The sequence below is a fragment of the Glycine soja genome, chromosome 13, assembly GCF_004193775.1.
Source record: "Glycine soja cultivar W05 chromosome 13, ASM419377v2, whole genome shotgun sequence".
Lineage (NCBI taxonomy): Eukaryota > Viridiplantae > Streptophyta > Magnoliopsida > Fabales > Fabaceae > Glycine > Glycine soja.
In genome coordinates, this window is record NC_041014.1 from 10,317,854 (window position 1) to 10,335,780 (window position 17,927).

At 34.3% G+C, this 17,927-nt stretch overlaps 1 protein-coding gene and 1 pseudogene across 2 annotated transcripts; both read right to left on the minus strand.

The window, feature by feature from the left end:
• Positions 1 to 675: 675 nt before the first annotated feature.
• Positions 676 to 3,969, minus strand: LOC114381567 (annotated as a pseudogene).
• An 81-nt stretch (positions 3,970 to 4,050) lies between these two features.
• LOC114382007 (NAD kinase 2, chloroplastic-like) lies at positions 4,051 to 14,682 on the minus strand. Of its 2 annotated transcripts, XM_028341238.1 has the most exons (8): positions 14,200 to 14,675; positions 10,864 to 12,837; positions 7,170 to 7,291; positions 6,916 to 7,057; positions 6,038 to 6,262; positions 5,647 to 5,721; positions 4,733 to 4,834; positions 4,051 to 4,518 (listed from the first exon to the last, which is right to left on the minus strand). In XM_028341238.1, the coding sequence occupies exons 1-8, from the start codon at positions 14,407 to 14,409 to the stop codon at positions 4,315 to 4,317; spliced, it is 3,054 nt and encodes a 1,017-aa protein (XP_028197039.1). In that variant the 5' UTR covers positions 14,410 to 14,675; the 3' UTR covers positions 4,051 to 4,314. The 2 variants fall into 2 exon arrangements, 1 of the variants encoding a protein (XP_028197039.1); XR_003660137.1 differs by lacking the exons at positions 4,051 to 4,518; positions 6,916 to 7,057 and having other exon boundaries at positions 14,200 to 14,682.
• Positions 14,683 to 17,927: the final 3,245 nt, after the last annotated feature.

The following is a 17,927-nucleotide window of genomic DNA, read 5'->3' on the forward strand; positions in this document are numbered from 1 at the left end:
TAATAACATACACTCGATTTCAATCACAATGTTATAATCTCAAAATAACATGTTATCACACCTCATAAATCATACACACTTTACTTATGAACTATGCAATACACACAACTACTCAATTATTTTTAAAATCATTTTAACTCATCGCGCTTGTGATTCAACTTGTTGGGTTCCCACAATGGATCCTATCACAATACTCGTCGCGCAAAACTCATTGCCCTTAAAGGGTCTTACAGTTTTGTGATTGCACAATTCATAGCTCACAACACAATACACATCTCAATATACATGTATTACATCATTCATCACATGTTCAATTCACCACATACTCACAATTTGAATCATCATTTCATATCCTCACTATAACAATTTATACAAAAGACTATCACAACCTAGGGAGTAAAACCTCTCAAATAATATTACACAATTATATCAAAATCATAGGTCAAAATATACAAATATCAAGAGCACAATTTATCAAGCGATTCTCATTAGAACATCAATATTTTATTTATAATCATAAAGGAAAAATTGCAATTTAATAAACATCCCAAAATAAAACCCTAAATTAATCCTCTAAGGATCCATACACGTGTTCTCACTAACCCCCAATTGTGAATAACTCATCCCTTACCTCTAAGCGGACTCACGTGTCTTTCGACAATGATAGTGAAATCTCTAGCGGTTCCCCGAGATTTCTCCAGTTTTTCCTCCGACTGCTTCGATAGAGTTCCCAAACGTCAAAGAGACGGAGAAGGGGTTGAAGCCTCCATTTTTACTATCTTCGTGCAATTCCTTTTTCTCTCCCTGTGAATATTATCTCACAAATCCCAACAGTGAAAGTGTGCAGAATTGAATTGCGAACCACATATCAAAATTTCATGAAAGTCCAACGGTTAACAAAATTGGGATGGTAGTTTTACTGAGACCATTTTGGGTTTCTGTGGGAAAAGAGAAAGCTACGGTGTAAAGGGTATTTATCTTAGCTATGACATGTTTATGCAATTCCCAACGGTGAGAATGCTAGAAATTGGGTTTCAAACGTGGTGCTCAAATTTGACAACGGTCCAACGGTGAATGAGTTCGAGACCGTAGTTTTTCTGAAACAAGTTTGGTGGGTTACGAGCAAAAGAAAGGGCTTTGGGAAGAGAAGAGAGAAAAACGAAAATGAAGGGAAGATAAGGCATCGTCAGTCTGAAAACTGACCTAACACGTCTCTACTTATAGCTAGGGTACTTACAACTTATTATTTACTTTATTATTTATTTTTATTATTTTATATAAAAAAAACTCTATTTTATTCTCTATCAAATGAATAAATAAAATACTTTTTTTCTCTCAAACTATTATTTTATTATAACTATTTTTATTTATTTATTTAATTATAAAATATCATTATTCTCTAAAATTTTATTTACGAAAAAATGAAATGCTACACATCGCGTGCCTGGAACATGGATACAATGAAGGATATAATGTTAACATGCATTATATTGCATAACATGATTATCGAAGATGAACAAGATACATTCAATGGTAACACCGATGTTAATTATGATCACGTAGATAATGACATTTTAAATGTTGAAGTATCTGGTGGTGCTCCTCTTGCTTTTACTACCTACTTGTAAACAAAATGTGTTATGCATATAAGATAAATTCATCAGAATTTCAAATAGACTTAGTGAAGCATATTTGGAAACGTTATAGTCACAATAATAATGAAATTTAATTTTTCTATGGCATTAATGTGTTGTATTTTTTTTATATCAGATTTATGTATTTCATTTGTTTAACATTTAGTCATAAATAAAAATTAAATTTATGCTCATTTTCCTATTTCTTAATATTTATAAATTTTTTCCTTACATGTTTTATTAATTAAATTTAATTACTTAATTAATTATATTTAATTTAATAAATACTTAAAAGTTGGATCCATGTGAGACCTATTAAAAACTATCTAAGATTTTAAAATGAGATCTAACTCTAAAAAACAATGAGAAAGATCTTCAAACCTACCTGACACTCTACTTGTGATATACTGAAAAGTAATATAGATCTCAATTTAGAATCTCTCACTAAAAATACTCTTAGAGTCTGTTTGGATGGAAAAATTTAATAGGATAATTCCATTTTTAAAGGATTTTAATTACTTTTTAGTGAAATAAGATGTATGGATAAAAAATTTGAAAAGAAATTAAAATTTCAGTATTTTGTTCAGGTATTTTAATTAACTTAAATATTAGGATTTGAAATTCTTTCAAAAAATGAAAGAATTTGAAATTCTTTTGTGAACTTAGGATAAGAACATGTTACGTTCTCTTGCACCTTCATCATTTTCAACAGTTTCTCCCTCTTTTCTCTCTTGCAACACTTAGGATCCTTGGCGAGCTCCATCAGCACCGTCTCAGGCTTCCCGACCCACACGACGAGATCAGAGCCGCATGCCTGGAGGCTGCAACAGAAGTTAGAGACGGAGTTGATGAGGAAGGCGGCTCAGTAGGGGCTAGTCTTGTCGAAGTCGGATGCCGACTTGCCGTAGTTAGAGGGGTCGAAGCAGTAGACGGGGAGGACAGAGAAGGAGTCGTTATTGGCGGTGAGACACTCATTGTCGAGGAGGCGGAGGTCGTTGCGGAACCAGACGAGGGTGGAGCAGTGGAGGGCGGCGACATTGGAAGGGTCGTCGGGGCGGTGGGGAGCAAGGGGCGTGGAGGGGATTGGCGGAGATGGTGGATTTGAAGGAGGTTTGGGAAGGAGAATGAGTGGTGGTGGAGAGAGAAAGGTGTGTAAGGGATGAGGCTTGGGTTGGGACTTTGAGCTTGCTTGGTTGAAGGGTGATTGATGGGATGTTCTTGGGTTGGCGAAGAGGAAAATAGTGGGGAGAGAGAGAAAGGTGTGTAAGGGATGAGGCTTGGGTTGGGACTTTGAGCTTGCTTGGTTGAAGGGTGATTGATGGGATGTTCTTGGGTTGGCTGCTTCATGCTCTTTCTGCTTCGGAAATTGTTTCAATCTTATTTTTATAACTAATTTTGTTTTTTTTTATTACATGCTCAATCCTATTTTTACTAAAAAAAATGTTTTATTCAAATATAAAATTTTTAAAAAAATGCATTTGATTATTTTATCAAAATAAAAAATTTTGAAAAAGAAGAAATTTAATTTCTTTATCCAAACACAAAATTTTAAAAATGAAGAAATTTAATATTTTATCCAAACACAAAATTTTAAAAATGAAAGAATTTAAATTAAAGCCTTTGAAATTCTTAAAATTTAAAATTCTTTAGAATTTTAAATTTTCCCCTCCAAACACACTCTTAGACTCTATTCTCACATACTTTTAGATTATTTTTTTTAATGGCACGGTGGGTGCTAAGATGAATCCGTTGGAGCTTGTATCGTACAGCAACATTACATAATTTCTACTTTAATTTTTTCTCTCCTTATTTACCTTTGTCCTGCCCAAGGTAGAATATGCAGTAGTATATTTTTGCAAATATTGTATTTTTTGAAGAAAAAAACTCTTTTTTTTTTACTTAGCTTCAGGGCAATGAATCAAATATTGTAATCAATACCATCCTTTTTTAACGTGATTATTAGAAACTTAGGACAAAACATTGCCACTTAAACTCAAGCTATAAAATTTTCCCTACATCTAAGTGTCTGTTATAAAGTGATGATAATAACAAAGTGCAACATTTTTCTTTCTTTTTCTATTCTTCAGGTGCACATAGTTTACTTTTCTTTAGGTGAAGCCTCATAGTCACTTTTGTTGGCTTTAATTGGTCCAAATTATACTCTCATAAGCATCTTAAGCAGACTAATACATATCTTAGAAACAGAAAGTAACCAAATAGCCAAACACTAATAAATCTTAAAATCCTGGCAAGAAAATGGAAATTACTTGGCTAGATTTTGTAACTCAGTCAGCTGACACATAAGTGAAAGAATTGCAGTTTCTGCTTTCCACATTTTTGCATGAAAATAGTTTGTAGGTCAGAAAGAATTCATATTTTCCCAAGGAAATAAAGAAGTCTAGCAAACAGTGACAAATTTTCACATGGAACAAAGAGCTTCTTCTAAGATTAAAAAAAATTACTACATTTTATAAATGTATATACAACAGCATCTTGCCATTATGACATGTTGAAAAAACATTGGCAAACCCTATCTTCACAATGGTAGCCAATGTAATAAAGTGTAGGTATCTGCTATATATCTAAGTTCTGTAATCTCAATGTACAAGCTGTACAGTAATTATAGAAGCCCTATCCTCACGTTAGGGTAATGCATATCTGTTCTTCACTTTCACATGCATCACAGAGCCTTTTGATCAAGCCTCTCATTCCAATTTAGGCAGCGAATCAAGCTACTGAACCAATCACCCGTTTGGTCAAACTTGTTAACAGTTGGAAGGGGATGCTGGCTCATCGATATTCGGACAGAATCGCCTCTCGAGAGTTGCTGCCTTCTCTTCCCATCAAATGAAACCCAGGCATTACTTCTAGCATCTTCCGGAATCTGTTATTAGTAAACCCTATGTTAAGTGTGTAACTCACATCCTTTTACTAAACCCTGAATTGTTAATCACAAATGAATGCCTAAGTCTCAGATCATAATTTATCACGTATCTTTTTCTAACACATGCCGGAGATGCAACTTAACTTAAAAAGGGAAAACATTTGGCATAGGAGACACATCATAAGCCATGAAAGAAAAGAATGATTAACCTCACCTTTAATTCTAGTTGAGCAGAATCTGGAAGTATAACTGGCCTAAATGAGAGTGAATGTGGACAGATTGGGGTAAACAGTATGCAAGGGACATTAGGATGGACCTGCAGTATTCTTTTGCATTAGATAAAAACATCAAGGAGAGCAATTATGAATTCCAGTATAAACTAAAAAGCATGCATTGGTCCATATATTGTACTGATACGGCGACACCATGCCATTGGAAGATGTACATATATTATATTTGAGAAGTTCTATGACATAAAATCATACAAGATGACTTCTATGTTTCTATACTAATTCAAATAATGACAATAGTTATTTATTCACTGTCTAGAAGAGGAACAGGCGTTTACTTTATTACATCTAAAGATTGATTTACTCTTTCTACAAGAATCTACATGTATTCACTACTTTTAGTTCACATACTACAAGCTAAGCTACAATTGGAAGCGTAAAATAAAGTATATTTTCTTTAAGGGATATTTTTATTTTTAGGGAAGCAACAAATGAAAGGCGTACTCTATTTAGGTATTTATTTCACAAAAGGGAAAAACTCGAGAGAAGAAAACAAAATAAACATAACAATGTTTAGATATTGTGCACTGCAACTCATTCAGCATTGTCTACCGACATTTGCACAATAGGAAAAAGAGGATTATAACTTGAACAACATTACTAGATTCACTACCATCACTACCTCCTTGTTACATTATAAAGAATCTTATCCAGTAATCTTTTAAGTTTTCACCTATAGAGCAATGCTGTAAAATATGGAAGACACCTCAACACAATATTCAATGTCTACGTCTCTTGTGCAGAGAAAGCATGAGAGAGAAGCTTAGGTCAAAGGCAAGAATATCAGGTCAAGACATCTAATAATTCCATAATGAGTAAATCTCTAAAACAAGCTTACCATGGAACCTCCGGCAGCTGTAGAATAGGCAGTACTTCCTGTAGGGGTGGCCACAATGACTCCATCACCTTGTACCTGAAAGACATGACATGAGTCATACAGAAGGTATGCCACTGCTTTATAAAGGTGTTTTGAGATGAGTTGAGAATCAGAAATATTTAATGTATAGATTTATTAGGATTTGATTTATAGGAAACATATCTGATTTAGAGGAAATTGAACATTCTCTCATTATCAGTATTTATTGTAATGACCACTATATACTAGAGCATCCGCTGTGTACTTTGACACACAATTTCACTCGATTATCCCTCTATATTGACTGTTCTCATCATAGAATATAAAAAATGCAGATATCTAGAGAGCACATAATAAAGACTCTAAAACTCACTTTGGTTATAAGTCGATCATGTTCATAGCATTCAATCTTTGAAAGGTATGGATTAGAACCCCGATCAACAACAACCTCATTGAGGATGTCAAATACTTTCCCTGGCATTGCTTTACCTTTACGAAAAATTTCACATCGGAGGCGCATTCTAAGAGTAATATACACACCATCTCGTGTATTATTTCCATGGATGACTTGTCGTAGGTCTTGCTTGTAATCTTCAAACTGCAGACAGAAGTCAAACAAATAAAATAAAGCTATCTATGCTATTTTATAGTAAAATAAAGGTTTAATTGCAAAAAAAGTTCCCTTATTTTTCTCATTTTACTAAATCTGTCTCCCTATTTTTTAATTCACTATCGGAGTCCTCCTATTTTTTCAAAAATCACTATTTGAGTCCTCATAGAAAAAATTGAACGTTGACCATTAACATATTTTACACATCTCACATTCTCGTTGCTCAATTTGGGTTCGTGTTGCTGATTTTGGGAATTATGGATTTTTGATAATGTGAAGGTTAGGGATTTTAAGTGGATAAAGTTTACGTTTTGTGGTTGGGATAATTGTTTTTGAGATAATTATTAGTTACCTAATTACTAATGAGGATAAATTGAAAATAACGTAAATAATAAATCACTTTAGTTACCAATAATGATATTTTCTAAACACATAAATACCTCTTAAACGATCAACTATATGCGAACATGTGATAGTCAACATTCAATTTTTCCTCTAGGACTTAGATCGTGAATTTTGAAAAATATGGGGATTCCGATAGTGAATTAAAAAATAGGGGGACCGATTTAGTGAAATGGAAACAATAGGAGGACACTTTTTACAATTAAGCCTAAAATAAATTATGAATTTGGAAAGCTAACATCATGAGAAGTCAGAAAACCAAGGGAGCCAAGGTTAAATGACACAATAGGGGGAACAGCATCTCTGAATAGATTTGACGCATGCAGTATAACGCCATCTCCACCCAAGCATGCCACAAAATCGACTTTCTCATGTAGATCACTGAATCAAAGACACTTGATATGTTTAACAAACATTGAACGAAAGCAAGACATTTTTAGGAGCAGAAAAAACTGCTCTGAAGCTATTCATATAAATTTACAAACTCCAGTACCTGGTATCTTGACTATAGAAGGTCTGAACAAATCCAAAGCCTGGAATTCTAGCAAATATGTCATGCACATCAGGTTCCACAAGAACATTCATTTTCTCTTGGTGATAAAGAAAAGAAGCAACCTGCAGATTAGATATAGAACTGTATTAAGAATGGATGTAGTGAAATTATTTATAGAAGTTCATAATAAATACTCACCATTACCATAATATCATATGAATTAAAAACGAACCAAAGGCTCTTGAATACCATTCAAAGCTCAGAACTACTCCAGTCTCCTGTTCCCTAACAGATTTTATTCCTACATTACTCTGAGCCTTTATTTGATAAGGAAGTAGGTTTAATCTCCTTTCTGGTCCATTCTTATTATTGAAAATCTAGATCCAACCATCCCCAAAACATTGCTGCACAGAAAATTTTCCATGACCTATTCTCTACATTTTACATCTAAATGTTGTGAATGCAACACTTTTACTTAAACCAATATTTTTCACCTCTCCAATTTTCCGTATTTGAAAAATCCTTACAAATTAAACCCAGGAAAGGGACAAACAAAATGTTATAGCTTTGGGTTTTATAATTACCCTAAATCATTCTTTTATCAAGAAATTCAAAATATCTGAAACTAGAGTTAAAATAAATAATAAAAATCTACCAATCATAAACAATTGATTATCATAATGAGCACATATAAATGAACAATTACAGACCGATCTCCTTGGACCTGTATACTTTTGCAGTCAACATCATTCATAGCCTTGATATCTAAGGTATCGGACCCGGTATTGTTGAACGATTACAGACCGATCTCATTGATAGGGTGCATGTACAAGATAGTGACTAAGATTTTGGCTAATAGACTGAAGAAGATCATGTCTAACTTTATAGATGAGAGACAATCAACATTCATAGAAGGAAGGCACATGTTACACAGTGTATTAATAACAAATGAGGTGATTGAGGAAGCTAAAAGAAACCAGGAGCTGTGCATGGTATTCAAGGTTGACTACGAGAAGGCGTACGATTCTGTCTCATGGGACTCCTGATTTACATGATGAGAAGAATGAGATTTTGTACCAAATGGATACAGTGGATTGAGGAGTGCTTAAAATCTGCATCTGTTTCGGTTCTCATAAATGATAGCCCTGCATCCGAGTTCTCCCCACAAAGAGGACTCCGACAAGGGGACCCTTTAACACCGTTTCTCTTCAACATATTTGCTGAAGCCTTAAATGACCTGATGTCAGAAGCTGTGGGGAAAGGTTTATTTAGTGGTTTTCCAGTTGGTAGAAATAAGTTGGAAATTAGCATCCTCCAATATGCAGATGACACAATTTTCTTTGGTGAAACATCTATGCAGAATGTCAGAGCAATTAAGGCAATTTTGAGGACCTTTGAAATGGTGTCAGGCCTTAAAATCAATTTTGCCAAAAGCAGCTTTGGAGCATTTGGCATGTCACAACAATGGACACTTCATGCAACAGATTACCTCAATTATAGCTTGTTGTCCTTTCCTTTTACCTATCTTGGTGTTCCTATTGGAGCAAATCCAAGAAGATGTCAGACGTGAGACCCTATCTTGAGAAAATGTGAGAGAAAACTAGCGAAATGGAAGCAAAGACACTTGTCTTTCGGGGGGAGAGTGACTCTTATACAGTCAGTCCTAACATCCATTCCTATTAATTTCTTTTCATTTTTCAGGATTTCTAAGAAGGTGATGGACAAGTTGGTGAGCCTACAAAGGAAGTTTCTATGGGGTGGTGCACATGAGCAAAACAAGATAGCCTAGGTCAAGTGGGACACAGTATGCCTCCCAAAAGAAAATGGGGGCCTGAGAATCAAAGACATCAACGCTTTCAACCTAGCATTGCTTGGGAAATGGAAGTGGAACCTTCTTCAGCATCAGGGAGAATTGTGGGCAAGGGTACTTGAATCTAAGTATGGAGGGTGGAGGAGTCTGAATGAGGCACCGAGAGCTAATACCGAATCCATATGGTGGAGGGACTTGAAGTTGCTTTCGAATCATCCGCAACATAGTGAGGCAATGCAGGATACAATTGTGTGGAAGGTTGGAAAAGGTGACAAGTTCAAATTTTGGGAGGATAACTGGACTGGTGGAGATGCTTCGTTGTCAGCTAAATATCCTAGGCTGTATGCCATTTCTTGTCAGCAAAACCAAATTATCCAGCAGTTGGGAGATTGAAAAGACACGGGGTGGGAGTGGACCAATGTTCGATAGCGAGATTGATTTGGTTGTATCATTCCTAAAAGATGTTGATTGCAAAAGTATACAGCCTCAGTACGAAGATCAGTGGGTGTGGTCGGCAGATCAGAGAGGTCAATACACAGCTAGAAGTGCTTATATTGTGATGAGGGGGGACATATCAGAGGAGACCGAGGGTGGAGCTTTTCAGGAATTATGGAAACTTAAGATTCCAAATAAAATTTCAGCGTTTGTATGGAGGCTACTCAAGGATAGACTACCGACTAGAGTAAACTTGAGAAGACGACAGGTTGAGGTAGAGGATAGCACATGCCCTTTTTGTAGAAATATGGAGGAGAGCGCACGTCACTTGTTTTTTCAGTGTAGTGGAATTCTTCCTGTATGGTGGGAATCACTGTCTTGGACAAATACTGTGGGTGCTTTCCCACAAAATCCAAAGCAGCATTTCCTCTATCATATAGGTGGAATGAAGGGCGGAGCGAGGGCTAACAGGTGGAAGTGGTGGTGGCTTGCACTCACATGAACAATTTGGAAGCACAAAAATAATGTCATCTTTTCAAAGTTACCTTTGATGCCAACAAAATGTTGGACGATGCACTTTTCTTACTTTGGATGTGGCTTAGGAATTTGGAGAAGGGTTTCAGCACTCATTACAATCATTGGTCCAACAATCTTAGTATAGGCTTTAGTCAGTCGTTGTGGACTTAATGTTAATTGAATGTTACACCTTACTGTCAGCTTTCTAGCTAGACAATGGTTCCCAGCTTGACTAATTTATGGTTTGCGTGGAACCATTTGTGTGGCTATTAACTTTAATATGTATATTTTGGTACCTCTGGTACTCAAGTAATATAATCATTATTGTTTGCCATTAAAAAAAAACATATAAATGAACTCAACCTTAAAAGAGTCCAAACCTTAAATGAAATCTTATATAATAAAACCTTTTATTGAGAACCTATACAGAATTCCATACATATTTGTTACATAATTATATAATTGCAAATAATATGAAAATTATTTATATAATTAGATATAAAATTATATATAAAATAATAACACAATACAACATAATTATAATATATTTTTATATTTTTTATTATATGAACTATTAAATAGTCAAGTCACTCAAGCTAGGCTTGTTAATTAAATAGGTATAATCCCTATCTCAAGCTCAATTGATTTACTACATGAGACAAACCAAACCCAAGCCTTTTTACTCAGCTCACCCACAATCCAACAACTTTGACACTTTAGATTAATGGGGGAGATGAGTATATAAGGCTGATCAAAGAAACAACTATAAGCATGGAGGATGGAAAACAATGTCAATGTTTGTCATCTTCAATGCTAAATCTTTGGGCAAATATAGTGTTCCTAAACACTCTGATGCGAAGACCATAGAAATACCAAAGAAGACAATTTCTTTGAACCATTTTCATGCTTTTTGGAGTCTAAGAAAATCATTACCATTTTTGCTTCTTCCATTAGTTCTTCCCCCAGCTTTTTCAACAATAACACATTCTTTGGCATAGACTTCCACATAAGCATCTGCTGCTGGGTGCTAGGATGAGTGAAAGCCAAAGAAGATTCAGTCACTTTTTCTCTGGTACAAGAAAATCCATCTGTTCGAACTAGGAACATCTCAGCTTTCTTTCTTGATTGCACTCTTACAACTCCTGTTGAAGAAGCACACATATCTCCTTCAATGGATCCCAAGTCGTCATCATTTAAGGCTAACCTATCCTTAACCATATGATCTTCAATCCTTTGAGAGGTAGTTGTGACATTATCAAAATCATCCTTCACAATGATGGAAGCATTGGCATTAGTCATGTAAGGCATTTCCCGTTCACTAAATTCATTTACTGTTGTCCTAACAGAACTACAGGTACTCCCGTTCACTACCTTCCTATTGCTGCTAACTGCAATCTGGAACTCTCTAGATGGATGATCCACATGGGCTGAACCATTTGAACTTTCTGGACCTAAACTTTTAGGTTTGGGATTGTCACTACTGCTGACATTCACACCTCCCTGTAGTCTTGTGATATTCATGTTCCTTGGTTGCAGAGAGCATTCTGACCTTCTAATCTGATAATTGACATAAGAGGGTGGTGAGATCTTCCGGCTTCCCAAAAATTTCGACATCTCTCTTTTGGAAAAGATATCACAAGGAGGAACTTGAGCTTCTAAAGGGTTAATTTTTCTGAAGTCACTTGGAAAAGATCCTTCCTCATTAGCAGCAGTGGCTTCTGATAATTCCCCATTATCAGTAGAAACTTCACTCAAGGCTGTAGTACCTAGTGGTTTACCATTATGCTTCTTTTGGGAGGTACTTCTGTCAAATGTTCCAACAGAACTATGTGTTGTGTTCAAACTCTCTTGCAATGAATTGATATCCTTTTCCAGGGAGGATCTCTCTGCAGTCACTGAAGAGTCCTGAGGTTTTGCAGAACCATTTGTATTACGAGATAACATGTCATAGGGTGTAACTGGTGGATTAGAAACAATCTGTGATGAAGATCGAGTCATGTACTGCCTCCACCGGGAGACCATGGAAGATGTTCGCAAAACTCCTTCCTTGCTGTGAAGATAGATAGGCCTTTTGCTGCAATCTGAAACATAAGATGCAAACTTCACAACCTGTTCCATTGTAGGTGCAGTCCTAACTTCAACCGGGATTTTTACCAATTCAATTCTTCCAGATGAAATAGCATCTTGCAGAGCCGCTTGACAGAAGTTATCTTTTACAGTCTCTGCTCTGAGATCTATAATAGTTTTATATCCTTTATCCAGTAACCACTTTAGGCCTTCTTCTGTTACCTGACCACCAGTCCAAAAGGCTGGCTCTGTGTCTTTGGATTCCGACTCATCTTTAGAAGCAGATAAATATACAGGACTCCAATTTGCAAATAGTGTGTGACAAGGACAACCCTCCCCACGAGGAAAACCAGAATCATAGCAGACATTCTTCAGTCTTTGAAGTTTTCTCCATACATTTAAGCTTCGATCATCATCAGCTATTAAATAGTTCTCAAGAGCAACATGTAAGCTCTCAGAACATCTTTTCATCTCACTCCTGAAAAGGGCAAGCGGGGGGAGCTTATCCTCTGTTGTGCTAACCTCTGCAGCACGAAAGGAATTCATAATTGAGGATCTTCCAGAAAGAATATCCTCTCTACCTTTGTTCACAAGGGATATCATACATCCAAGGACAGAAACTATTTTATCCTCTAGTTGAGGTTTCTCATCTGATGGAACCTCATATGAGACGCTACATTCACCAGTCAATGGGTTACATAATGCATCCATTAATGCAGAATGAAGCCTTTCTGAATTCCTAAAGATCCTACAAAATGCCTCAACTTCAGCAATATCGCCTGGAACTGGACCCATCCAAGACAACTGTGATGGATCATTGGACTGGAAGGAATTCAAGTTCTAAAAAGAAAAGTATCAAAAACAAATTTGAAAGATGGATGTCAGTCCATGACATGAATTACAGGAGTTAAATCATTGATGCATATAAACTGAAATATTAAACAAAAGAAAAAGTGAAAAACAAAGAATAAGATGACAAAGACAGTAACAACAATATGCTAATAAAGGACACATACAAAATTAAGAAAATAAATTCACTGTAGTTGAATTTGATATTCCAGGTTTTAGATGTACTCAGCAGTGCCCATTTGTTCATATTGCAAATTAACTAAGAAAATAAAGCAAATGGTTTCACCAGTAGCATGCATTAGGATTGGCCAAGTACGCATTCAAAAAACAAAGGAAATAAAAAATGTCAAAAGAAATCACATAGCACAAAGATGAAACATGTTAGGCATGGGCAAAATTCAGAGAGAAGGAAAAATTATTTCCTTATTTGCATTTCTTACTTCATACCACTGAGTGAGGAGTTCACCACCGATATTTATATTGAATGAACAAGAAACCACATTGGAAATAACAAGATAAAATGAGCAGCAATAATTTCCCCTCATTTTGAGGCAAACAGTTCAACAATCACAAAACAAATTTCAGTAACGGACTATAGCGTGATTGGATAAAATGAAGCTAAACAGTAAAATGAATTGTTTGTCTTAGATTTTGGGTATCCAAAATCAATTCTGTCATCAGTATAGTTGATTTTCAGAGAAGGAAAAAAATTTAACTTTTCTGCTGACAGTAAGTGATTTCTGCTGACAATAATTTATTAATTAAACTCCCCAACAAGGAGAAAGTATCATCACTTTCACATCAAACACAATATTTTATAATAAAACCGAATCCACTAAGAATCTTAATCTAAATATAAAAAACTTGTCCCGATAAAAAGCATGTTTGGTTTGCAGTTGTAAAATTACGTTCAAGACAAAACTCATGTTTTTGTATTCATTTTGCTTTTATTCATTGGATTTGCATTGAAACGCATATTACAACATCCATTGTAGTTGTATTGAAACATATGTCAGAACATTTCAAACTGCAAATCAAACATGCACAAAGTATTGTGCTGTGCTTTCCAAAAAAAAAAAAAAGTATTGCGCTGTGCCTCCCAGTCCCAGGCACAACTAATAAAAAATTCAAAATAACAATAAAATAATTTCAAAAAAGACCTTGTTACTCTCATTGTTATCTTAATTAATTATTTCTTTTATAACAAATTCCACTGTGCTCGCGTCAGAATTGCTTAATCGAGTAAGTCCCTAGAACGGTGTATACAGTTAAAGAAACTAAAAAAAAAAAAAAAAGAAACATATCATAAACTAAACAAAGAGAATGTTAAAAAAGAAAAGAAAAGAAAGGAACCTGAGAGTCGAGACCGAAACTCAAGGAAAAAGAGTTGGAAAGTTGAGCGCTGATGACCAAGTTGAGGTGTCTACGGAGTCTTCTTCCCTTCCTCCGAAACTCAAAGCCCAGGCCCAGGCCCAGGCCCAATGAGGGAGGGGGCTTGAAGAAACACTGGTACGAGGTGACAGAGCTGCGGTCATGTCCGCCGAGAATGCCATGTCGATACATGCTATCATCGGAGTTCAACCAACGATCCACAAAATAAAAAATAAAAATAATGATGTTTTTGTTATAAATAAAAATAGAATGGTTATTTTTAAAAAAATTTTATATTTCTGGATGGTTAAGATAATGATGATGTTGTTGTATAGGGAAAATGAGAATGAAAATGGAAAGATTATTGTGGTTGGAGCATGGCGGAGGATAATAATAATTTTGGTGGTGGAGGCAACATGTCCTGTCTATGGACATATGCCGATTATGCTCTTTCTTGAATCTTTGATTTGATGTGATGCTTATGTGTGGCTTTTAGCGATTTTTCCTTCTCGTTATCCATTTTTCTTGTTCACGTTTCATTGGCCCAGCTCACCATCGCACCATCTTATTTATCTCACTGTTGTTCTCATTTTCATAATAATAATAATAATAATAATAAAACAATTATTATTAAAAGTTGGTCTTACTTTCTGTATTTTCTAGAACGAAGAAATTGAGGCGTTTAAGAATGAAATTAAAAAAAAAAAAAGGGTGCAGAATATGTGAAATTGTCAATATGATTTGGGACTAGTCTAGAGCAGCCGGATGACCCTACCATTTTTGCTGCTAGATTGTTTCACATTTTCCCCGTCAGCATAAGGCAAAAGGAAGAAGATAGATGATTGAAAATTTGGCTTTGTATTTTTTATTTCAATTTTTTTTTTAATTTTTGATAAATTTTATTTTCCAAAAATTAGTTTTTCACATTTTATTTCAACTTTAAAAGAAATTTATGAATTTTATCCTTTGGTATTTTACTCCTAATATAATTATATTTTTTTTATTCCACTTTTTTTTTGGGTAAATTTTACCTCAATTTTTATTTTTTTTGACAAATTTTATTTCCAATATTTGTGTTTATTAATGAAAAAATACTCGAGTAAAATTCACAAATATTTTTAAAAATTGAAAATAAAATGTGTCAAATTAAAAAATTAAAATAAAATTCGTTAAAAATTAAAAATTAATTAAAAAATATAATTAAACCTTAAAATTTAGGTAAGATTCAGTATAGTCTAAATATACCACATACTTACATTTTTATTTATGATTATGTAAGAAATAATTAAGTTTATATTAGGATCTAAAACATAAAAAGGGTATAATAAATTGCATATTTCTTGAAGTATTCTTCTAAAGAAACGCAATCTCATCAATTGTTAAAAGTGTATACACTTATATTAGGACTTCTTACAACCCAAACTCTTCACGTGAAAATTCTTCAAGACAAAAGAATTTCGTTTCTACCATCACTACTCCAACACCAATAATATTGTTTGGTGTTTTCAAAGTGGAGGATCACATATGGCAAGAAATTGCATTGTCAAACTTGTGACTTACTGTCGAAAGCTTGGCCACTATAACAACATTTGTAAGGAACCTGGTAATGGAAGTGGAGGAGGCAATAGTGGAAAGGTTCAGGTCGAAAGGTTGAATACTACAAGACAAATTCTTATCACAAATGTTACGAGACTATTCAATCTGACGACCTCATTCAAAGAGATGGACACTTCCAAAATAACGAAGTTAATGATTTTTTAGTTTTAAGCCCATTAGGATTTAAGACTTTGGTCGAATGAGTTAGAAAATAACTAGCAACTTAGAGTTTGTTTTATTTCCCTAAGACAAAATCGTTCTTTTACTTTGTAGTTATGATGTATGTAGAACCTTATTAAGTATTTTAGTTTAATGTTTATTTTTCCTCTTTGTGTCGTGCAAGACTCTGTTTCTTGGAATAACGATGTTATTTTCTAAACTTATTTTGGGTCAATTTCCTATTCATCATGCTTACATATGATTTTGTATCTTTTCACCTTAGTTTGTTCTTCAGGTGATAAATTCGTTTTTCAATTGTTATCCCTTTTTATGATTTTTCTTTAAAATCTTCTTGTATAATTCTTTGATAAAGGCAAGGATTATTCTAGATCACTTGCTCTTATATTTAACTTGATCATTTCCTTCAATAACTCCAGACTTAGAAAACTTTTCATCAACATGCCACTTGTACAATGTTGGTTCTTTCCTTAAGACCAAAGTAAAGGTTTATTATAGTTCATGTATGCCTGATTTTTTACTATTGAACAAAATTGCAACACCCTAGTTTTCTTAATTTCGTGACTAAGTGTTTGATTAATAATGTAAGAGAATATAACTTTAAATTATGTTGTTTGACATAATAATTAACTAGAATTTTGTGTTTTGTTATGTGCTATGTTGTTTTTCTTTTATAGATATTCATATAGAGAGTGTACATTCTGAGAGTGTTGGACTTTATGAGTGAGTTTTAGTTGCAGTCATTGGAGGGGTGTAGTTGGAGGGGAAACTGGTGTAAGTAGTAACAATCCTACATTTTCTAAAAGTATATGTGTGTGATAGAAAAAGTTCACATCTTTCTATCCTTTATTAGCCTTTTCCTTCTCATTCAAGTCCTTACTCCTCTTGTGGGAGATTGAATTCTACACCATTTTGAAGCTTGATTCTCTCTCTTCCCTAGAGACTCCTTAGTTGATTTCAAGTTGGTAAGCTCATAGTCTCTTTCTTTTATGTCTCTTAGTTCATTCTTCTTCTTCCAAGAGCTTGGGAAATGGGTCTCATCTCAACTCTTAATTAAAGGATGAAAATTTAATTGAAGCTCCATTTAATATTGATCTAGCTATCCTCTAGTTGATTTCATAGCAAAAGTTGAGTAAAGATCATTCTTGAATCACCAAGTTTCCTTCCCTAGCTTTCTCAAAGAGAATCTCAAATTCATTGGGTAAGGGAAGCTTTAGCTTGATTGAGTAATTTGCTTGTATAATCTATGCTTGGAATGTTACTTTTCAGTGTGGAATGATGATTATATGTTGTGTTTGATGTAAACTTCGGATTTGGACTTGTTTTGTAGCCTTTAAGGGTGTCAAAGCATGGATTCATGAAGAACTTTGTGAAGATTTGCAGTTTTAGTTTAAGCTAATTTTTTACATAATAGGGTTTGGACGGATTTAGCTCAAGCTAATTTTAGTCAATGAGTCTGGACGAATTTAGATTAAGCTAACGTATTTTAGCTCAAACAAATTTTAAATAGAATGAATCTGAACGAATTTAGTTTAAGCTAATTTTTTAACTTAAGCTAAGTTTTTCTAGCTTTAGATAATTTTAGGAAAAATGTTTTACTGAGCTTTAATACTTAGAGTTTAAAAAGCAATTTCAAGTACATATAAAATTACTATGAGTCTTTATAATCATGTTAAAGTTGATTATGAGTTGAGATAAGGTAATTCATATTCCTATGCGGATTAGGGTGAGGTGATTGCAAGGATTCTAGATATGAAATGTGTTATTTTTCTTAGTAAACTAAAGATAAATTTATGAATAAGGTGAACATATAAATAGTGAATTAATGATACGACGAATGTTATGTAATGTATTTTCAATTGTAATGGTCACAACTATACAAGGATTAAGATGTCACACTAAAGTTCTAGAACTATGTTGAAAAAGTTTACACTTTT

Coding starts and splice junctions, on each gene's coding strand:
- LOC114382007 (XM_028341238.1), bottom strand. CDS start 14,409: ATGTATCGACATGGCATTCTCGGCGGACATGACCGCAGCTCTGTCACC. Junction 7,292..10,863: donor TAATGGAAGAAGCAAAAATG/GTAATGATTTTC, acceptor TCTAATCTGCAG/GTTGCTTCTTTTCTTTATCA. Junction 5,722..6,037: donor ATGATCGACTTATAACCAAA/GTGAGTTTTAGA, acceptor CATGTCTTTCAG/GTACAAGGTGATGGAGTCAT.